Source organism: Prionailurus viverrinus, chromosome A1, assembly GCF_022837055.1.
Source record: "Prionailurus viverrinus isolate Anna chromosome A1, UM_Priviv_1.0, whole genome shotgun sequence".
In the NCBI taxonomy this organism is placed as follows: domain Eukaryota; kingdom Metazoa; phylum Chordata; class Mammalia; order Carnivora; family Felidae; genus Prionailurus; species Prionailurus viverrinus.
This window is the reverse complement of record NC_062561.1, coordinates 198,180,591-198,203,351: the sequence shown is the minus strand read 5'-3', so window position 1 is coordinate 198,203,351 and position 22,761 is coordinate 198,180,591. Positions and strand designations below refer to the sequence as shown.

At 51.6% G+C, this 22,761-nt stretch overlaps 1 protein-coding gene and 1 long non-coding RNA gene across 2 annotated transcripts in view; one reads left to right on the top strand and one right to left on the bottom strand.

Moving 5' to 3' along the window:
* Positions 1–22,518, top strand: part of ARHGEF37 (Rho guanine nucleotide exchange factor 37) — a 57,458-nt gene extending 34,940 nt beyond the window's left edge. Inside the window, exons 5-13 of the mRNA XM_047870224.1 lie at positions 5,634–5,833; positions 7,136–7,266; positions 7,969–8,073; positions 10,042–10,152; positions 10,939–11,268; positions 13,707–13,835; positions 16,150–16,345; positions 17,857–18,014; positions 20,525–22,518. Of these exons, the coding sequence (XP_047726180.1) occupies positions 5,634–5,833; positions 7,136–7,266; positions 7,969–8,073; positions 10,042–10,152; positions 10,939–11,268; positions 13,707–13,835; positions 16,150–16,345; positions 17,857–18,014; positions 20,525–20,734 (1,570 nt within the window). The 3' untranslated portion in view covers positions 20,735–22,518. The remainder of the gene's footprint in view (positions 1–5,633; positions 5,834–7,135; positions 7,267–7,968; positions 8,074–10,041; positions 10,153–10,938; positions 11,269–13,706; positions 13,836–16,149; positions 16,346–17,856; positions 18,015–20,524) is intronic.
* LOC125172331 (uncharacterized) lies at positions 1,666–5,654 on the bottom strand. Its single transcript, XR_007154690.1, has 3 exons — positions 5,528–5,654; positions 2,854–3,271; positions 1,666–2,246 (listed from the first exon to the last, which is right to left on the bottom strand). It is a non-coding gene; the product is annotated as an uncharacterized LOC125172331 (long non-coding RNA).
* Positions 22,519–22,761: the final 243 nt, after the last annotated feature.

Sequence of the window (22,761 nt, the reverse complement as noted above, 5' to 3'; positions counted from 1 at the left end):
AATCTACATATACTACCTATATACAGAACTTAAAAAAAAATCAATATAATGACTCAAAATAAAAAGGAGAAGTAAAAGGAAAATAATGTCTAATCAAGTTATATGTATTTCGGTGTGCAAATACTTGGGCACCACTACCCTAGAAAATCTAATGAAGCAATCAGATGCTGGCACCTACTTACAATAAAATAAGTTTGGATTCAAGGAAAGGAAAGTCAGAAGCCATTCTGCATGAGAAAGAAGTAGGGAAAAAGGAGAGAGCAGAGAATGTGCGTCCCCTAGAATGACAAGTAGCAATGATAGCAAATTTGACTTCCCTGTGTATGATATGAAAAAGAAGGAAACGACATAGGTGATGTAGGGATAACATCACATCTGGGCGGGGGTGGGGGGCAGTGGAAGTGAGGAAGTAATGATGTTCTTGCAGATGATCTGGGTCTTGTTTATGAAGGGTAGCATCATAATAATTTCCAGTGTTCTGGTAAGTGACTAGATGGAGTTCAGATCTCAGTTCTTGAAATCACAGCACATTTTGAGGCATTCATTCAGTCTCTGAATGTTCAGAGGGATGTAGGAGACATAGCACTATTCTGCACAGTGTGGGACTGTCGTTGCAGATGTCCCGCTTCCCTGGTCCCTGCCCACTAAGTGCCTGTAGCTGCCTGCCTGGTGCCCGAAGGTTTCCACAGTGCCCCTCGGGGAGAGCCTCTGGTCCAGTGTTGCACCAGGGATGCCGTTCTTCCTGTCAGCATTGCTGTCTCCTCTCTCTTGAAACAATAATCCTGGCTTTCTTGTGCTTCTGCAGTCAAATGCTCTACCAATGAGCTATACCTGCTCTTGGCTTTCTTGTGCTTATGATCATGGGACTCTTTCCAGAGCTTAGCCAACCAGAATCCCCACACCGACCGTAAGTGGTTCTTTCTCGTCCGGATAGGATGGACCATCTGATCAGATTCTTTGTGATCCCAAAATGCATGCTGCCTCCCGCCCTTTATTTGGGTGGGTGAGTGGGTGAGGTGTTCAGTTTATCCTGTCTCTTAATGCAGCTCCCACCTTGAGGGCCAAGGGGATCAAAGGCTCGCCCTTGCCGTATGCAGGAAGTTCTGCCTCTGATTGTACAGCTGTCAGCCGGGGAGGCTGCCTTGCAGAGGCATGAAGCACTCAGAATGATGGCGGAGGCAGTTTGCAGAAGGCAGATAAACCTTCTTTGTTTTCCTTTATTGGCAATCTTGGTTTGTTTTATTTTTATTTATTTGTTTGTCTATTTTAATTTTTATTTTAGACAGAGAGAGAGCATGTGAGCTGGGGAGGGGCAGAGGGAAAGAGAGAATCTTAAGCAGGCTCCACGCTCAGGGCAGAGCCTGATGCAGGGCTCAATCCCATGACTGTGAAATCATGACCTGAGTTGACAGATGGCTCAGTCAGTGAAGTGCCCAACTTCGACTCAGGTCATGATCCCACAGTTTGTGAGTTCAAGCCCCGGGCTCACTGCTGACAGCAGGGAGCCCACTTCAGATTCTCTGTCCCCTTCTCTCTCTGTCCCTCCCCTACTCATTTTCTCTCTCTCTCTCTCTGCCCCTCCCCTACTCATTCTCTCTCTCTCCCTCTCTCTCTGCCCCTCCCTTGCTTGTAGGCACAGGTGCATGCACTTATGCTCTCTCTTTCTCCCTGTAAATAAATAAACTTTAACAAATAAATAAATATAAAAGTAATGTATGCTTACTAAAAAAAAAAAAGGAATATTTAAACAATACACAGATATATAAAGTAAAAGGTAAAAGTCCATTCCCCGTTGGTCTCACATTTCCCCATCTCTCCACCTCATAGTTAACCTTTTCTATCCAGGTTTTCTTCTGTTCATTTAAAGACAGGCAGACAGACTTTACACACAGAAGTCTAAGTGTTGGATGGATGGATGGATGGATGGATGGATGGATGGAAAGAAAAGTAATGAAGGAAGGAGAAATTTAAAGGGGCTCTGACTTACCTGCTTTTCTAGAACTTACTTTTTCACTTAACCACGGTCATGAATATCTTTTCACAACACTAGGAATACTTCTAGCATGTTCTTGTTAATGGCCCCACAGAGTTCCTTTCCAGGGCAGCTCAGACTGTGGTTTATTTAACCAAGCCCCTACTGATGGATATCTGGCTTGTTTCCAATTTTTTACTGCGATAAATAGAGTTGTTGGTAGCTCCCACCTTTATCTTTGCTCGCTTGAGTTGACATTTCTGTGGGCAGATATCTGGAGTAGGATCGATGGAACAAGGATTTGTACATTTCACAAATTGCCAAACTGTTCTTCAAAATGATGTTACCAATTGCTGCTACCACCAAGAGAATGTAAGCGGGCCTGTTTCCCCTTCCCACACCCTTTTTCTTCCTTCCTTCCTTCCTTCCTCCCTCCCTCCCTCCCTCCCTCCCTCCTTCCCTCCCTCCCTCCCTTTGGATTATCTTTCAGTTTTTGTTGCCTGTCTGAAAGGCTACTTAAACATTTTCTCCAGATTACCTTAGAAAAGCCATAAACATAAAAGGCTGCTGTGATTCGGTCATGAGTGCTTGATAATTCTGGAGAAGAGCTGTGATCATTTCTTTGAAGACCCCCCCCCATCCCCTTATTTGTGGAGTGACAACTGTCCCCAGGAGGCAGTTGGCCCTTTCCCATAGAAAGTAAGCTCAGAGGATAGAGTATTGCAAATATCTGGTGACTTTCTCCATCTCCCTTGCTCGTGGTCAGCCAAGTGCTAGGAAACCCGTGGCGAGAGCAGATGGTTAGCGTAGGCATGTCCTGACAGGTAATTCTACCCCTACCCACCCCCCCAACCCCCTGCAGCTAATGAAGGGGCACCCACCTGCTCTGCCTATTCTTAGCCTCATGACTGATCTTTGCTGGACATTTGGTCTGGAAATATTTCCTTTGGAGGAAGAGCAAGAGGCACGGGTACCATGGAGAGGGGGGCAGAGAATGGCTGTGAGCAGCGTCTGTGAGTCTTCTTGGAGGAGGCATGTGTAGACACTGAGGCTTGAAATCCTCGCGAGCTTCTTGAAAGGCAGGTCTAAAGGCTGCTGGTCACGATCAAGGGAAGACTGTTGGAACCTCTTCCCAGATGCCATTGACTTGAGCATTCTTTCTGCAAATGCCAGACATCATCAAGAAAGGGACTAGAAATGGTCATCCATTCATCAAATAGTGCATCTGGAAGAGGTCTTGACGCTAGTTGTTCATGTGTTTTGTTTTATTTTTTAGCTTTTTAGTGAAAATTTTCACACCTGTAGAAAAATGGAAGAATGTAATAAACGTATGCCACTTCCTAAAATTAACCAGTGTTAACATTTTGTTTCATCTATCTTTATACTAAACTATTTAAAGACAAATGTAGACATTATGACTTTTTACCCTTAAATACTTTAAATGCATCCTAAACATAAAGTGCCTGTGATTTTTTAAAAATCTTTTGACTTTGATTTTTTATTTTTTTAAGTTTTATTTACCAAGTTTTTATTGACAAATTTTGTAACAGCGATAACATGAGCTTATTTTAGTAAACCTGGGTAGAATAAGTATTTCATATTTAATGTTGATGACTGTAGAGATAGGCCTTTTTAAAAAATGTTTATTTATTTTTGAGAGAGAGAGGGAGGGAGGGGCAGACAGAGAGGGAGACACAGAATCTAAAGCAGGCTCCAGGCTCTGAAGTGTCTGCACAGAGCCCGATGTGGGGCTTGAACTCACAAACTGTGAGATCATGACCTGAGCTGAAGTTGGATGCTTAACTGAATGAGCCACCCAGGTGCCCCAAGACAAGCCTGTTTTAACTAAACTGATAAACTAGCTTTATTACCAAATCTTGTCCCATATCACATAAACCTGAAATTCACTTTGGTTGTTTTTATTCTGTTTTTGAGAAATTTTAAAGAAGTTTTACTTATCTCTACACCCAACATGGAGCTGGAACTCATAACCCTAAGATCAACAGTTGCATGCTTACCAACTGAGCCAGCCAGGCACCCCCATTTTTGAGAATTTTTAAGAATACTAGGATTATGTAAGTGCTTCATTTTCTTTAAGCTGGTTAAAGAGAATTGTTTTGCCAAGTAATTTTAGCAATACCTTAGAGGTAGAAAGTGCCATATATTCAAAATAGATGCAACGTATATAAATATACAGACAGATCCGGAGATTTTCTTGTTATTAGTATTTGTGAAGAGGGTTTTTGAGATTTGTATTTGTCCTTGGAAGAGATCTTGAGGCTGAGGTCTAGAGTTTGGGCAAGCGAGTCTTTTTAGCAGTTCATTTTTAAAAAATATTTATTTCTTGATTGATTGATTTGATTTGATTTTTTTTAAATATAGTTTATTGCCAAGTTAGCTAACATACGGTGTATACAGTGTGCTCTTGACTTCAGAGATCGATTCCCGTGATTCATAGCTTACATACAACACCCGGTGCTCATCCCAAGAACTGCCCTCCTCAATGCCCATCACCCATTTTCCCCCGAGTTTTATTTTTTTTTAATTTTCATTTATTTATTTTGAGAGAGAGTGTGTGCATGTGCACAAGCAGGGTTGGGGCAGAAAGAGAGAGAGTCCCAAGCAGGCTCCCCACTGTCAGCGTGGAGCTCGACGAGGGCTCAGATTCATAAACTGTGAGATCATGAGTTGAGCCGAAATCAAGAGTCAGATGCCTAACCGAATGAGCCCCCCAGGCGCCCCTAAAACTTTTGATTTAAAAATTGTTTTAAATGTTTTATTTATTTTTGAGAGAGAAAGAGAGAGAGACAGAGTACTGGTGGGGGGGGGGGGGCAGAGAGAGAGGGAGACACAGAAAACTTTTGATTTTTAAAGCAACAGAACCATTTTAATGAATGAAATATAAAATGGATGTCCCGCATACAGAGTTGTGCTTGAGACATTGCCAAGTGGACGTGTCAAGCAGGCAGTTGACTGTGTGAGTCTGGAGCTCTGGACAGAAGCTGGAAATGGAGATCTGGGTTTGGGATGTGCTTAAAGCCACAGGCCAAGAAAATGGCCCATGGAGAAGGAGAAGCAGGACAATGGGCATCTATGGGGCCAAAAGAAGAAACTGTTTTAAGAGCAGGGAGCAGGGGCCCTGGGTGGCTCAGTCGGTTAAGGGACCGACTTTGGCTCAGGTCATGATCTCACGGTTCATGAGTTAGAGCCGCTCGTCGGCTCTGTGCTGACAGCTCGGAGCCTGGAGCCCATTTCTGATTCTGTGTCTCCCTCTCTCTCTCTGCCCCTCCCCCACTCACGCTCTGTCTCTCTCTCTCTCTCCTTCAAAAATTAATAAACATTAAAAAAAAAAAATAAGAGCAGGGAGCAGTCAGCTGTGTCTGCTGCTGAGAGGCCAAGGAAGCCGAGGACAAAGAACTAACCGTAGCATTTAGTACAGATGGGGACTCAGGGCCCAGAAAGAGGTACAGTGAGAAGTAGCACTGCCTATCTAACATCTAGACGTCACGCGTTACAGATGAGGAAACCGAGGGCCATGGAAGGAGGGTGACTTACCTGAGAGCCCACGGCGAGTTCAACGGCAGCTCTGGGACCAGAGCCCAGTCCTCCTGGTGCCTGAAAGGGTGGGCTTTACCTACCTAACGCCAGCCTTCTCCCCCAGGCCACAAGCTGGGCCCTCAGGCCTCAGTTTCTTACTGGTAATCCCTCTGCAGAGGATTACCAAGTACCCATTGCTGCTGCAGAAAATCCTGGAGAACACAGATCCTGATGCCAGTGCCTACCCTGTACTTCAGAGGGCTGCCTCTGCCCTCCAAGACGTGAACGCCAACATCAATGAGTACAAGAGGCGCAAGGAAGTGGGTAAGGACTGGGGGGATTTAGGGGCTGTTATCAGTGAGAATGCTTCCGGATCCAAAACTCAATCTCAGACTGTCTTCATTAATAAAGGGAATGTAGCAGCTCATGTAACCACAAGTCCAGAGATAATATGGGCTTTCGGTAGGATTTAATCAGGGGGCTGGCTCCATTTCCCATAATTCTCTTATCTCCGGTCTTTACTGTGTGTCAGCGTCATCTTCGGGCTGGCCTCCCTCATGATAGTAGTTCCAAGACTCACATCTGCACAGCAAAGCCTCTAGGAGAAGACGGGGCCTTTCTCCCCTTAGTCATAAAATTAAATTGGAGCTTCATGCTGATAGGATCCACTTGGGTCATGTGCTCCCCCTGAACCAATCGCCACGCTTTGGAGAATGCCATGAGCTGATTGGCTTGGGCCTGGTTTAGGTTTCATTCTTGAGACCAATCACTGTGGCCAGGGGTTTGGGATTACACGAACTGGCTTATGCCCGTGAGCCCCCACCCCTTGAACTAAAGTGAGATCAGTCCCATCCGAACCAGGAGGCTGCTCTACTGCGGAGGGACATGAATAGGGGGAGGCCAGGATCCGTGTATATATACCTTGGGAAGAGCAGCTAGTGGGTGGGGAACTCTATCTCTCAGGTTGTTGGAACCGAAGGACTTGGAAAAGGAAGCCGTGTCCTAAGCAGGGAGAAAACGCAACCGCACGACCTAGATGGTACAGAGGTGCTAGTTTAGCCAGCTCACGTTTCCCAGGGCTGACCGTGACACATCTTTCATTCATTATCTGGGCTGAGCCTTACAATCTACACTCCAGGTAAAATGAGAGCTGACAGAGCTGGGAAGAGGCAGAGCTGGGTGTCAAACTCAGGCCCCGGGGCTGGGTGGCAGACTGGTCCTACACCAGGACCGGGGATGTGTGCGCCCCAGCCTGGCCTGGCTAGCACTGGCCACGGGGCCCCAGGCAAATCACCTCCCTCTTCTTTAGAAAGTGCCTTCAGACCCACTATCTTATGTGACCCTCCCAGCAATCACACGAGGGGGCTGGTCTCGTGTGCAAATGAAGAAATGGGCCCAAGAAGTGGCGACTTGCCAAAGTCCCACAGCTCCTGAGCCGGGGCTCACACCTTGGAGCGAGGGGTGCCGAGCCCTGTGCTCTTCCTTGGCAGCCTGCCATCCTAATGGACGTGACGCTGATGTCTGAGAAGAGGGCTCTGGGTGGGTGCCGGACCAGGTGTGTCAGGGATGCCTGCTTTCCTGGGTCTGCTTTGGTTCCCATGCCTTCTCTGTCCTCTGTTGGTGCAGCCTCCAAGTATACCAAAGTGGGGCAGCTGACGCTCCGGGAGAGGCTGGCCCGGATCAACACGCACACCCTCTCCAAGAAGACCACCCGGCTGAGCCAGCTGCTGAAGCAGGAAGCTGGGCTTGTGCCCAGGGTGAGCTCCCAGGGCGGGGGCGACGGAGGAAGGGTTGCATCCCAGCCATCCCAAGGAGCAGGACTATGCAGTGGGTGGGGCAGGCTTAGACCCCTTTCGGAGATGAGGAAGCTGAGGCTAAGCGGGTGAAGGGAGTGCCCAACACGGCATAGCCAGGAGGTGGCAGAGGTGGTCCCCTCACGTGATTCTGAAGAGCCAGGGTAGGGCTTTCTCCTCTGCCTCCTGTGCTTCTCTTTCTCTGAGTATTTTTTTGTATGCAGACAGGAGAGCTGATCTCTGGGTTTGGGTAAGGAACCAGCTCTGAATAACTATCAGCAGCTCAGGCTGATCGAATACCTCCTCTGAACCAGGCATGGTTTGATCCACCCAGTGAAGTAGGTGTTTTGATTACCCCATTTGCAGTTGACAGAACAGGCTCAGAGAGGGTGAAACACTTGCCCAAGGTCCCACAGCTAGGAAGCAAGTGAACCAGGACTCATACGCTCGCTCGTGTATCGGAGTTCATGGTCTGAGTACAAATCCATTAGGCCGCACTCACTGCCTCTAACCGTCCCACTCCGCTTTGGGGCCGTAGGAAGTGGCTCTGAGGGGCAGGGCTGGGCGAGGTGGTCCCCCGTGAGGATTTGGGATGCGGGTGTGGGTCTACACTGCCTCACTGCCTCCCCCAGGGATATTCTCAGCTCTCACAAACTCTCCTCTCAGACAGAAGACAAGGAATTCGATTACTTAGAAGAGAGGTTGCACTGGGTGTCGCTGTGTGTGACCGAGACGAAGAACAACGTGGCTGTTTACCTGGCTAATCTGGAGGTGAAGATCTTGCAGTTAATGATGGGTGGGCTGGGCTGGGCCCCCCAGGCAGGAGGCACACCGGGCTAATCTGACAAGCTGGCAGAGGCAGCAGCTGCGGGAACCAAACGGAAGAGGTCACCTAGTCACTGGCTGTAGGTCAGAAGAAGGCCCTGGGCAAGCACTCCCCAACCCTTAGCTTCCAAGCCCATTGAGCTGGTAGGGAATGAGCTTGGTTAAAATTCACTGGCGTCCGAGCCCTCTAGAGGGACCCTGCCATTCTGGCACCTAGAGCAGGTGACAGGCTCAGGTGCCTGAAGGAGTCAGGCAGGTAATATTACCAAGTGAAATGTGCAGGTGTTCAAGGCTTAATATCTAACAGGCTATTTACGAGACTTTCCAGGAGCGTTAAATACATAATAATATTTAGAATTTGACTGACTGGATGGGCGGATGGTTCCAAGCTAAAGGGGCAGCTGTTACTTGGCTCGGGGAAGCTGTTGCTGTTTGGGAGTGTGGACCCAGAGTAGCCAGTTCTGATTTTAGGGGGGAAAAAAAAGACAACAACTGAGAATTCAGACTTTTAGACAAAATCCCCTGATGTGTCCATGTGAACGACAAATGAAAATTTAAATGCTGTACAGGCCCAAGAAAAAATATTTCTAGAGGCTGAATTCAGCCTGCAGGAATCCCAGTTTGCATGCCTTCCGACACGTCATTTGCCTCGTGCCCAAAGCGTCCTTCACTTTTGTGATGGATGCTGACTCATTCCATCCACTGTGTCCCTTTCCTGTGGTTTCGCTCTCAGTCGTGTCCATTGGTGCAAAGCAGTCTGGTCAGATGATCACAGGCTCTTCGTACAGTGGGGTGTGGGGTGGCCTTACGGGAAGCGTGTAAAATGAGGGAGGCCACAGTTCCCTCTGTGTGGGGCAGATCCCCCTGCTCATTCCTGCTCCATCCCGGGCCCCCCGGGCGGAAGGATCCGGCAGCAGGATCCTGTCACAGGACAACGAGCTGGGCGGGGAAGGCTCTCAAGAAAAAGGATGGAGAGGCCATGAGAGAGAAACCAGAGGCATATGAGAGACACATGTGGCTCTGCAGGTAGGACAGATATTTGGAAGCATTCGGCCGCATTTCCCCAGACTCAGGCTTATGTGACAGACACAGCATTGACATGCAATCCCATAACAAGCATGCAACTCCCTCTTGTAATCCCCAGTCCAGGAGAACCTTCTTTTGCCTGTGTGTCTTTAACACAGGCAGAGCGAGGGGGCGCCTGGGTGGCTCAGTCGGTTGGGCGTCCGACTTCAGCTCGGGTCGTGATCTTACGGTCTGTGAGTTTGAGCCCTGCGTCAGGCTCTGTGCTGAAAGCTCGGAGCCTGGAGCCTGCTTCCGATTCTGTGTCTCCCTCTCTCTCTGCCCCTTCCCCGCTCAAGCTCTGTCTCTGTCTCTCTCAAAAATAAACATTAAAAAAAACAAACAAAGACGGGCAGGGCGAGTCTCGGGCTGGGAGCCTTCTGTAGGCAATGATGTCCAGACAGAACTTAACGACGTTGTTTTTATTGCAATTACTCTTACATGCCTATTTATGACAGTGATTGCTGGTTTTCCTCTTATGGTAGTGTCATCAGTGGGTTGTTGTTTTTTTTTTTTTAATTCTTTGATACAAATAGGCATGGTTAGTTGATTTCAAGTGTTAATAGAATGTGTGGAACACGGACATGGCAGTAAAACCACAAAGGTGATCGGCAAAGGCATGAAGTTTGGAAAGCGCTGGAATAGGGAGAGAGATGTTGGTTCAGTCCAAGGAAGAACTTTCTAATCACCCAAGTTGTGCAAGGATTGACTAGGCTGTGTGCTTCCCTGTCACGGTGGGTGTGCAGAGAGCCTGGACAGTCTCTTTGAGGGTAGAGTTGGGGGGTGGGGATACAGGCGTGAGATGGCTGTGATGGGCCATGACTGACTGTCTCTCCTTTGCTCGGGGTCCAGGCTTTCCTCCGCTTCAGGCCGCAGGAATCCGAGCTGGACATCCCTGGGGGGCCGGTGGTGCAGTACTGCAGCCTGATGGGAGACCTCCAGCTCCAGGCCTTCCCAGACTTTGTAAGTGCAGCCTCTCCTTTCCCCTTGCTTTTCAGGCAGGCGGCAGAGCCTATTAGGAACGATATTTAGGGGGCGCCTCGCAGGCTCCGTCGGTAGAACATGCAGCTCTTGATCTCGCGGTTGGGAGTTCGAGCTCCACGTTGGGTGTAGAGATTACTTAAAAAAAAAAAAAAAAAAGAAGGAGAAAAAGAAGAATATTTAGAAGTCAGGACCTTTACACGATTGTCACATCCGCAACCGCCCAGAGTTGTCAGCAGGGCAGGGATTATTATTAATGCATTTTACTGATAAAAATAGCCCCCGCTAATGTTTGTTGTGCCTTGCTGTCTGCCAGGCACATAAGCTGCTGAACCCTTTACAGTCTTCATCTCATTTAATCTTCACAACGTGGCTCACGGGGTCGATGCTATCAAGAGCCCCATTCTGCAGATGAGAGCTGGAGGCTCAGAGAGGGTGACTTCCCAAGTGACTCAGATGGTCAATGGCAAGTTGGGATCTGAGCCCCCAAAGATTGTGTTTGCGATCACCACTCTATACAAGATCTTTTCAGACCTGTGCACAGATGCTGGGAAGCGCCAGGCACTCTGCTAAGCTCGTATGTGCACCGTCCCCGTTTTTCAGATGGGCATGTGGAGGCCCAGAAAGGTTCCATAACACGCAAGAGGCCACGGCTAGTCTGTGGGGGCGGGACTAGAGCCCAGTCCTACCTGCCTCCAAAAGCCCTTCTCCCAGGTGCCTGTCCTCTGCCACTTCCTTGCCCAGCCCCCAGCTCACCTCTCCCCACAGAAGCAGCGGCTGGAAGGCCTGGTATGGCAGCCATTGTGCAGCCTCGCTAAAGCCCTGAGCGGCCCTCAGAACCTGGTCAAGAAGCGTCTGGACAAACTACTGGACTTCGAGAGGGTGGAAGAGAAGCTGTTGGAGGTGGGCAGCGTGACGTACGAGGAGCAGGAGGCCCGGCACACGTACCAGGCCCTCAACTCCCTGTTGGTGGCTGAACTCCCCCAGCTTAACCAGCTGGCCATGCGGTGGCTGGGCCAGATCTTGCACACGTTCGTGGACCTCCAGAGGGACCTTGCAAAGCAAGTGCTGCAGAGGGCAGAGGGCAGCTTGGCCCAGGTAAGGCCTCTGTAGGATAGCCAGGCAAGGCCTCTTGGCCCCTTCAGTCAGCTGTTTGCGGGGGCTGGGATGGGGGGCCTTCCAAACAGGCCGTCAGGTGCTTGGGAGGAGCCCACGGGGACCTTCTGGATCTCTCTGATGCCGGTTCTCCTTCCATTAATGGAATCAGATCATGTAAACAAGGGTAGAACTGGGACTTCAGGCCATTCCTGGGCTCTGGGATTCAGAAGCGGAAGAGGCTCTGCTGGGAAAATAGCAGACCTTGGGGCCAGGCCTTGGGGTGTATTAGACATTGGTGACAGAGGCCAGGACCCTTCTACACAATCAGGAGTGAATGTCCCAAGCCTCGTTCTGCTGCTACTAGTGTTCTGCTGCTACTATTCTTCTAGCAGCCGCCTCCTTGTGAGCACTTAGTGAGTACCTTCCGTAAATTGTCTCACCTAATCTTCACAGTGACCCTGTAGAGTAGGTGGTGTTATTGTCCTCATTCCAAAAGGAAGCCCCGGGCACAGAGGGGTTAACCGGCTTGCCCAAGGCCACCCCCCTGCTGATAGCAGGATTTGAACCCTTGCAGTTCAACCCTGGAGCCCAGGCTCTGAACAATGCTTGACAGCCTGTTAGAAGAGCTGTCTGCTGAAAGCATAAAGAGCTTGCAAAGAGGTTTGGACAAACTTCCAAGGGCAAACTTTGATTCTTGAAAACTGGGGTTGACCCAGGAAGGCAGACTCTGCTGCTTTCCAGTCTCTCTCTGATGTCAGCATCCGAGCTGAGGGGCTTGTGGGTCTGGCCCCCCGGACATTTCCAGCACTCCCCATACCACATGCTGTCTCCTCTGCCTCATGGTCTCCAGCTCAGCTGCCCCCATGCAGTTTGTTGCATGAGATTTCCTCTAAATCACACATGCTCCACCTCCGTGGAGGCTCTGTGCCTCACTGCCCCCCCGCAGCCCCTTCCAGCACACCTCTTCTGAGTGTGACCACAGCCCTTTGCACCGACTCCTTCCTTGGCCTGGAACACCCCTACCCCATTGTCCCCCATGCCTTCCACAGTGCCTGGCGTATGGCGGGAACTCCCCAAACATGTGAAAGATGAACAAGTCTCTCCATGAAGCCCTCCGGATCCCCTCTCCCGGCTGGGAGAGCCCATCTCACCGCCCTCTGTCCTCCACCAGCCCTTCGGATGTGCTCTGTGAAGCACTTAGCAGAGACTGCCTTCTGTTGGGCTGCTGGATGAAGCTGTTTCCCCTTATTGAGGAGGGCTGGGACTGTAGGCTTTATTCTTTTTGGCCTTCCAAGCATTTAATACAGAGTTCTATCTCAGACACTCTTTTTGAATTCAATTAAGCCTGAACCATCTGCAAAAAGAAGCATTTCTCTTTCCTGAAGGCAGAGGGTAAATCTGATTAGATGATCTTGTCACTCTCTTCCCGCCCTCTAGTTTTCCCTCCAAGGCTGCCAGGCCCCTGGTGTTCAGACTGGGATGTGTGGGGCTGGGGAGTATTACAGGGTGCCAATAGAGGGAAGGTCAGCTTCATAAAAGCTGAAAGGGGACATTTCCTGGTTGGGCCTGTCAGTGATTGGTGCCCGCTTCCTGTCTGTGGCCCATGGCCCCTCCCCCTGGACCGGTCCTGTGGAGCCCAAGAAAGGCCTGCACGGTGGAGCCTCAGTCTGTCCGCATCCTGGGGGGCGGGGGAAGGGCTCTGAGTCAGAGCCAAGAGCAGTGAGTTTGGTGACAAGCAGAGAGAGGACATGTCTCTGTTAGCTGTGGGGTCTAACTCATTCCTAGGTCGTGTGGTAAGAATGCTGGAGATGGCTAGCAGGGCCAGGGGCTCAGCGTGGAGCATTACTCAGAACTCCTTGGGCTCCAACCCAGCTTAGGCATAAAGAACAGCATCGTGACTTGCATAACTGGGAGGCTCCGGAGGGGATGAGCCCCGGGCAGGCTGCATTCAGTACAGATAGTGTTGTCGGGGCTCTGACTCTCGCTCCCCCTCCTGGCTCTGTGTCCCTCTCCGGGTTGGCTTCATTCTCAGGCAGACCCTTTTTCTGCACGGTGGGAGAGACAGCTTCACATCTCAGAAGCTAGGGGAAACGTTATTCTGTCGTTCTCAGCCTTCCAATACTAAATCTGCGGGAGGACGACTCTGAGCCTTGCGCGGGCTGCTTGTCCAGTCCGTGGGCTGATCACGGTGGATGGGAGAAGGGTGGCCGTGCCTGCCAGCCGTGTGGCTGCAGCACCACGGTGGGCAATCCCGAGAGACCCTCCCAGAGGGATGCTTTCTTGAAGGACAGAGAGTGGGGCAGTCGGCAGGCAAAAATGGCAGCCGACAAAGACAGAAAGACCCATCGTAACACATCGGGGCTGGAGCGTAGGCTGCCAGAGTCCTTCTGTCCCCTTTCTCCAGAGCGTGTTCTGATGACAGTGTCTGCCCCACCCAGCTGCCTCACCACCACCTCTCCGAGCCAGCCTTCAGGAAGCTGGTGGAAGATGTGCTGGGCCAGACTGGTCACCAGCTTCGCTCCTTTCAAGAGAACTTTGAGAAAGTGCTGCCACCTCCCACCGTACAGGTAAGTGTCCCTCCTTGTCCCGTAGACCGTTCGGTCCTTCACCTGCCAATGGGGTGCAGCTTTTTTTTTTTTTTGTAAAATATTTTTCTCTAAAATATAAGGAAAGGGTACCTTCCAGTCCACTTGAAGGAGATACACAGATAATGTTTTGTTTAAAAAAATTTTTTTTTTTTTATGTTTTATAGTTGAGAGAGAGAGAGAGACAGAGAGCGAGTAGGGGAGGGGCAGAGAGACAGAGACGGAATCGGAAGCAGGCTCCAGGCTCTGAGCTGTCAGCCCAGAGCCCATCAAGGGGCTCGAACTCACAAACCATGAGATCATGACCTGAGCCGAAGTCAGATGCTTAACCGACTAAGCCATCCAGGTGCCCCTAGGTAGTCTGTTTTGTAAACAGAGCTGAAGTAGCTAAAGGAGAAAGAGTCCCCAGAGGAGGATGGGCCTGGATTTGAGGAAATTGAAACTGGGTGTTCAGTCGTACGTGGAATTGCAAAATTAAGGGTCAGGAGACAGTACCAGGATTCCCCAGAAGGGGGAAGGGGACACAGAGGGACAAGTAAAGGAGCCCAGCAGAGCGCGCCCATACAGGTGGCCTGGGCACGTGGCTGGAGTGCAGAGAAGGTCAAAGACCATCAGAGATGCATGGCCGTTCCGAGCGGTGCTGACTCCTGCTTGGGCCACAGCCGTCCCCACCTCCTCCCCTACGCTGACACTGCCCCAGCAGAGGTCTCATGGGGGGTGTGGCAGGGGCCCTGCTATGCGGGGAGAGGAAGGTGCAGAAAATCACAGAGCAGGCACTTGTATGGGTCCCGGGGCGTGGGAGCCTCCTCTCTCTTTCTACTTAAGACACAATAACGTTCTTATCGGAAAAGCATCCCAAGCTGATTGTAGAAAGGAGACACAGAGAAACAAAAAAGAGAAAACAAATGGGAACATCATAACCCCAGTATGTGTTGCAAGTCAGTAGAAGAGAAGGGAAGCACCTTCTTTTCCACCTTTGTTTCTGCCCCACCGCCCACACTCCCCCTATCCATTCCAGACTTCTCTGCCTGAGGGTGCAGAACCCACAGAAGCGAGGTGGTCACCCAGGAGTGCTTCCGTCCCATCACTCCTGGTGATATTTTTCCCTGGCTCCCCTCGGCTCCTCCAGGGAATACTGCTGTTCTCTTCCTAGGGCCTCTCTCAGACTTGAGAAAGGAGGCAAATGTTTCTACACCACTGGCTTTTATACTCGGGTTAACACCAGGATTCTGGGGCGGGGGGTGGGGGGGGAGGGCGCGGCGGGGAAAGCCACCCTGTCTCCACTTCCATTTAAGGGCCTATTTAGAAACACCAGGTCCTCCTGGTTCTCGATCCTGACTAGCGAACCCTCTGGAGTAGGGCTAATGGCAGAGTCTGTGCCCAAATGCCCCTGAACGGCACCTCTGCCTGTTTTCCCTACACCAACACCTCTTCTCCCAGAAATAACCATATAGAATATGATGCATAGTCAGAGAGTATATGGTAGATCTATATTGAACATCTTAAATTTCTCCTTTGTTTTACAAAAAGGGGACAGTCGTCCCCGAGTCCCTTCTTGGTGATACTTCTGGAAACCATGAGCAAGAAAACAAAGGCAATGCCAGGAGGTCGTTGGATGGGTGGACAGTGCCACTGAGTCATTCTTCCCAGCTGGGTGGCAGTTCGCATCAGGGCAAAGCTGTCTTCTGTGTTTCCACTACCCCATTCACAAGGCTTCCTGAGCCTTGGAAACAGTAGGTGCTCAATGAACACTTGTGGAATAAAAAATAGCGCTCCCTTCCTTCGCACGCGAGGGAGGGTCTGTGCGTGTCACCCTGTGCTGGCTGTCACAGCAGCCACACGAGGAAGGCCAGGTGGCCGTGGGAAGCTCACAGCCCCGCTAAGAGCCCTGCCGGGCTTTTTCCTGTGGGATGATTCAGCTTGAGGCTGGGGCCAAAGTTTAGGGCCCAGTCCTAGAGTGCTGGAACTGAGAAATTTCAGGACCCGAATTAGGATTTTAGAAAATCCCAGAAGTGTAGACCTAGAGGGGCTTTAGGGGTTAAATTAGAGGGTTTTTGGGTTGTTTTTTTGTTGTTTTTTTTTTTTCTGAGATCCCTTCGGCTGCTAAGAGTGTGTGTTCTTCCTGTGGTCCAGCCACCTGTTGGCGAGGAGACTGTTGCCTGGCTGGGATGCCTGTCGGCAGCAGAGGTTGGATCAGCCCAGGTCCCCTGGCCGTCGGCACGTGGGCAAACACTGCACCGGCTTTGACACGCCAACTCAGGCCCCCGTGTCTCTGTCCCTCCCTCCCGCCCCCCAGCCTCTCCTTCCAGGGGCTGAACGCCAGGTGCAGGCGCTGCTAAGCAGATATGGCACGGAGAAGCTGTACCAGGTGACAAGCAACATCAGTGGGGCTGGGACTCTGGACCTGACGCTGCTGCGGGGCCAGATTGTGGCTCTCCTTCAAAACAAGGACACCAAAGGCAACAGCAGCCGCTGGCTGGTGGACACTGGGGGTACGTGGGACTTCGTGGGCTCTTCCCCTTCCTCTGGGAAAACCACCCAACAGGAACCAGTGGGGAGATCCGGGCACTAGTGTGGGCCAGAGCCTGGCTGTGCAAACCCAGGATGGGGATTGGCACAGGGGAAAATGCAGGGCTTGGGGCACAGCCAGCTGGTATGGTATGCCAACAAGAGGAAGGCAGTCTCATGTTGCTGCGTGCATTATCAAGCACCTACTGTGTGCTGAGCACTGTGCAGAGAAGACAAGGACCCTGCCTGGGGACTTCACAGACCACCGGGGTAGACAGAGATATATGGAGAGAACTCCAGCCTCGCTCTGAAAGATGTAGATTCGCAGAGAGGGGGCGCTTGGATCCCAGCCACATGGGAGACATCTGACATCCAGAATGAGGGAGATGTTGTCCTGTCTCCTGCGCACTGGTCCCACCCTCGGGTGTGCTGCTCAGGTCTGGGCGCCCCAGTGTAACTGGGCAGGAGGCGAGGGGCACTTTGAACTCAGGACAGGATGGCCTGCAATGTCTTCCAAAAAGGGGCACGTGACCCACGAGGTGAGGGTGACACAGGACCCGGTGGGGATCCACAGACAGCTTTTCCCCTTCAGACTGTTTATTGTAATTGTTACTGAAATGTTTTTCTGCGTTTGAGAAAAACTAGAACCAGTACAGAAGCCGATATTTTCTTCAAATTATTGATAGAACAGGTCTAAGGTTTAAAAAGTGAGTCTATCAAAAACTTAAGAAAACGATACAATCGAGCGGAAATCATGAAAGGGCACTCTTCGTGACCCAGCCGCCTGGGTGTTCAAGCTGGCCCCTGGGGTCAAGAGGACGGAGCCGGGATCCCCAGCCTGCCACCCTACTAACTGCGTGACCCCAGAGAAGTTACGGAGCCTCTTAAGCTGTGTTGGCTCAGCCATCAGATGGAGACAAGAGTCCTGACCCGGAGGGTGGATGTGAAAGCTAGACAATCGAATGCCAGTTCTGGCACCCCGCGGGCCCTTGGGAAGTGCTGACCGTGCACAGCCATAGCAGCCGGAACGGCACTGGAGTAGTTGTTCCTGAGCAGGAACTGGGGGCACTTGGAGAAGGGAAAGGCAGTTTCTGCCTCCTGGAAAAGGCCGTCGTGGGGTGAGGAAGCAGCCCTGCTCTGGGCCTCTGCTAGAGGGGGAGGGGACCCGTGGGCCCAGCACCGGAAAAGCAGTTTTCATACCAGCCCCAGGAAGAACTTTTTAATCTCTGTCAAAGCTGTTCAAAACAGAGTAGGCTGCCTCAGTAGGGAACGAGCTCCCTGTCAGTGAGGGTGTGCAAGTAGAGGCTGGAAACAGTGAGTGGGAGTGGGTTGGGGGTGGCTTTGTGAGGTTCCTGCCATGACCTTTTCGGGTCCTCTTTTGGGCTGGAGAGCTGTGTCGGAGGTATTCACTTCCGTGAAATGGTGGTAACTTCCTCTACCCCTGAAGGGTGGGGAGGGCGGTCCGCAGCCCGATAACGTTCTGCATGTCCTGTAGGGCATCGAGGGTACGTGCCAGCTGGGAAGCTGGAGCTGTACCGTGTCATCCCCGGTCAGGAGGAGGTCAAAGAGCAGGTGCAGCCTCCCAAGGACTCCCATCATCTAACACCAGAGCCCAGCCCAGCCCCAGTCCCCTCCGTCCCAACAGTGACCCAGGTGAGTCTGGGAGAGGGGTGGGATCTGTCTCTGCATGGCCACCTGGAGTGGGGCTTTCATTTTCCTCCTGTTCCAAGAGGCTACCGTCCCATGAGGCCAGGGCCTTGGTCAGTGGCCACACCGGTGTCCTGGTCAGGAGTGGACCTGGAAGAAGGAAACCCCCATCCCTGCTACATCAGCAACCCCTTGCTCCCTATCAGCAGGACAAGTGGGATTCATTCATTCGTTCGTTCATTCATTCATTCATTCAATATTTGCCAGGCAGTGTGCTAGAGGACAGACCTAATGATGAGCACAAGTAAATCCTGGTCCTTGCCTTCCTCAGATTTATAATCTGAGCAAGTAATAAAATAATCATGTGGATAATTGTAAAGTTAGAGCAGTGATACATGCCAGGGCCCCAGGTGTGGGAGAGGTTCAGGAAAGGCTTTTCTCAGAAAAATGATGGCTTTTTCTCAGATTTGAAGGGTGAGCAGGGACTGATTGGCTGAAGGGGGTGTGCTGGGATGTGGAGGGGAAGAGCTCCCCAGAAAGCGTGCTCCGGGAATGCAGAGGCCCAGACAGGGGCTCGTGAGGAACTGACTAAAGCAGGTGTGGTCCGGGAAGAGGAGGGCAGGGGTGAGGCGCTGCTAGCGAGGTGGGCAGGGCCAGGCCAGCAGGGCCTGGTGGTCTCGGTGAGGGTGTCAGCCCTTACTTAAAAGCAATGGGAAACGTACATGCACGTTCACTGCAGCACTATCCATAACTGCCCAAAATTAGAAACAAGTGAAATGTCCACCAGTAGATGAATGGGTAAACACAATATGGCATATCCGTCCAGTTAATTATTACTCAGCCATAAAAAAGGAGGTGCCAATACCTGCCTCCACATTCAGTGTGATACGAGAGGCCACGTGCTGTGTGATTCCGCTTATATGAAAAGTCCAGAGTCCAGAACCGGCAAATGCAGAGACACAAAGTGGATCAGTGGCTGGCAGGGGCTGCGGTTGGGGGATGGGACGTGCTGCTGTCTGGCATGGGGTTTGTTTTTGAGGTGATGAAAATGTTCTGGAATCAGTAGTGAGGGTTGCTCAGCCTCTGAACGTATTAAAAACAATTGCATTGTACGCTTTAGAAAGATGACTGTCACGGTATTTGACTTATATCTCAAAACACAAGGCAGTGATGGGAAGCCACGGAAGGGTTTGACTTTGCTGGGACAGAGTTCTGGAGGGAGAGCAGCTCAGTGGGGTCGCCGTGAGGGCTGGATGGGATAGGAAAGCCGGGCGGGCATATGTGAACCTCAGTAAAGGGAGGCCACGCTCCCAGTTAGAAAGGAGGAGCTTCACAGGTGACAGTTGAGCAGCAGAAAGGGCCCGGGGGACAAGGGGTGGGAACCCAGAGGCTTGCAGTGAATAGCCAGGCGGTGTCTCAGGCCAGAGACGAGCCTGAAGTCGGCCGCGTGGGGGCTGCATGGAAGCCTGTGGAATCTGACGTTTGTGGCTTGTGGCGCGTCCCTGGGAAGGCTCCAAGGGCCAGTGCCTGGAGTATCAGCCACAATTAGTGCATCAAGCCTGCCTCCTGCAGGACGTTCCCACCTATCAGCAAAGGACCCACGAGGATCTCACGAGAGGGCCTGGCCCCCCAGTTGAGCCCCTGCTCCACCCAGGGTGGGCAGTGTCTCTAGGTCCATCTTCCCAGACACATCAGCTGCCTCCCCTGTTCCTGGGTCCACACATGTGGGGTCCTCCCAGTCTTCCCTTGCTCCTGATTGTTCCTGAGGCTTGGCCACAATAACAGTAGGAACGGTAAAAATAATCAGAGCAGCCTGCATTTACTGAGCCCTTACTGTGTACCAGGCACGGGCCTTCATCATTCATTAAATTCCCACAGTCACCTGGGGGGGAGGATAATATCACGTCCATTTTGCAGATGATGAAACTGAGGCCAGGGAGGTGAAATATGAGCCTGATAAATGCCCTTCCCTCCAATTTTTCCTCCAGCTCAGTGCTTTTCCCGAAAACATGACCAAGTCACCCAACCTCTTTTCTGTACTCCAAGCTGGGAAATGGGCCTGAGCAGATGACACCTTTAGACAGGGTGGGGTGGGGGGGAGGTGATGAGGCAGAGAAGGCCATGCCTTCTAGTCAGTGAGATAGCAGCAGTGGGCTGAGGCCAGACAGGCCTGGCTTCATTGCCATGTGATCTCTGAATAAGTTGTTTGACCCCTCGGAGTCTCAACTTCCATATCTGAAAAATGGGCCAACTGGGATTATATAATTGTGAGCATCAACACGAGGTAAAGTGCTGGGACGGAACCTGCCACATAGTGGGTATTGGTGGCGGAAGTAGCAGAGGTAGCCTTCATCTGTAGCATACAGGATGTCCTTGGGAGGTGGTGACAGCCCAGCAGTGGGGACTGAGGCGGGTGGGAGGGAGCAGGACGGACAGCCTCTCTGGGTGGAGTCTGTCTGTCTCCTCCCCTTCCCCACCCCCCCGACCATTTCTGTGTCACTTTCCATGTGTTTCAGGTGGTGGCAGTGTACCCCTTTGTGGCCAGAAGCAGCCATGAAGTGAGTCTGCAGGCAGGCCAGCTGGTGACTGTCCTGGAGGCCCAGGACAAGAAGGGGAACCCAGAATGGAGCCTCGTGGAAGTGAACGGGCAGAGGGGATATGTGCCTTCCAGCTTCCTGGCCAGGGCCCCAAGCCCAGCTCCGTGGGGCTGGAGTCTGCCCTCTTAGGGTGCCCTCCTTGGAGCCCATGTTGCCAAGGGATGGGGAGGCTTAGATGCCGTGATCCTTCGAAGGAACAGAAGCCAAGAGAAGGCGGGGCTGGAAGGGGGGGATCAGGCCAAGGTTGGGTGAAGGGCAGCCAGAAGAGGTGGGTGGACCTTGCAGAGTACCCGGCTTGGCTTGAGTGAGCTTGGAAGGCTCCAGGCAGAACCACTGTTATGCCTGCAAAGAAGGTGGTTCCCATCTGAAGTCACAACAGCCTGGATGGCAGGTCAGATTGATAAGGACTTGCTGTAGCTTATGGCCAATCTTACCTGTGCTTTCATCCAGCCCTGCCCATGGGAGTGGGTCACCCAGGTGAAGGGTACCTGCGTGCGATGGGGTTATGGGGACACACTGGAGAGGTCCAGGACTACCTGCCCTGATGGTTCGCTTCCTTCATGTGGCATCAGGAGACACCACAGCCGACTGGTCGTCTTTTATTTCTCCACGCTGGGAGCTGAACTATCCTGGGCATCGAACCCCTGGGAGCCCTCTTGAGCAGGGAAGCCAGGCCGTGTGGGGCCTGTGGAAAGGTTCTCAGGAGACCGTTGGCCCGGCCTGGGAATGGGCATGGCCACGTCACAGTTCTGGAATGTGTTTAGGCAAATTGAGAGACTGTTTCTGGGAAGGGAGGGACTTTGAATGCGTGTTAGGTGGGGCCTGTGAGGCTGTTGCACACTGCCGTTGTGTTCGCTGGATTAGGGAGCGAAAGGCTATGCAAATGGCAGAGGCAACTCTATGCAGCAAGTGGTCAAAAGCCTGGTGGGTGGGGGAGCTTAGGCATGGCTTGGTTTCCAGTTTCTGGAAGTTGGGAGCCAGGGGGAATCCCCGGTGGTTTCAGGGCCTGGAGGCAGCAGTGAATGTGAAGTCAGTTGGCCGTGGAGCCTTAGACACAGCACACAACCTGTTTTTCCCTCCCCGCCACAAAGATCCAACTCACAGGGTTGTGGTGAGAATGAGCTGAGGCTAAGGTTGGGAAGCTGCTTGTAAATTGCGAAGTGTGGTATAAATGTAAATTGCCTTTGGTAGCAGGATGTGCCCAGCATCACCTGACCCAGCTGCAGCCAGGAGCGTTCCGCTCCCCATTCCCCGGGCCCCAGGCCAGACATTGTCAATCAATGTGGCGGCCTTTCCCATAAACCCAGGGTCTACTTCAGGATCCTTCTCAACACTGCATTCTAGGCAGCCAGTCTCTTGAACTTGGTGAGATCAAACCCATTGTCAACCCTTTCTCGAACCTGGAAATTGAAAAACAGTTCCTGTTCAAGGAAGACTGGCCCACTGGGGCAATTTGGGGTGCAGCCACTGTTGAATCATCATCTCTGGGTTGTCACTTTGGCTAAGATAAATCTCAAGGTCCAAAGAAGGGGATGGTCCAGCGTGATCTTTAATGCAAATGATCAATTTTGGAACGAACCCAAGTTAGAGTGTGTGTAAAAACTGGTGGCAGTTTTGGCCTATTTCCAAGAACATCTCCATGTTATTATAACTGTAGGGCCTAACGCCGTTAGCTCTGGTTTGGGGAGGGCATTTGAGAAATATGCATGCCTGTGTGAGAGTCTGCACCTCACTCCTCGGCTTGTGAAAGCAGAAGATGCATAATGCAAGAGAAACTCAGTCCCCGCTGGCCCTTTCCCAGCACGAAATTCACTCTGTAAGATGCTCTCGGCTCATTTTCCTTTCTCTTTCCTGCTCAGGTTTCTAGTACCAACAGGAAGCCTAGGGGAGCAGATAATAAAATAGAAAATGCATTTGTGTGTTCGTCACTGCCAAGCATCTGCCGTGGGCTGGAATCCTAGCTCAGGGCTTCTCAACTTGGCTACTTGCTGTGGTCCCTGGGCAACTTTCAGCTGTGACTGATGCCAGGATCTCACCCAGAGATTCTAATGGAATTCTTCTGGGGTGTGGCCAGGGCCTCAGGAACTCAGAAAGCTCCCGAGGTGCTTCTGGTGTGCCATCGGGGCTGGACGAGACACTCAGGGGTGGACGAGAGG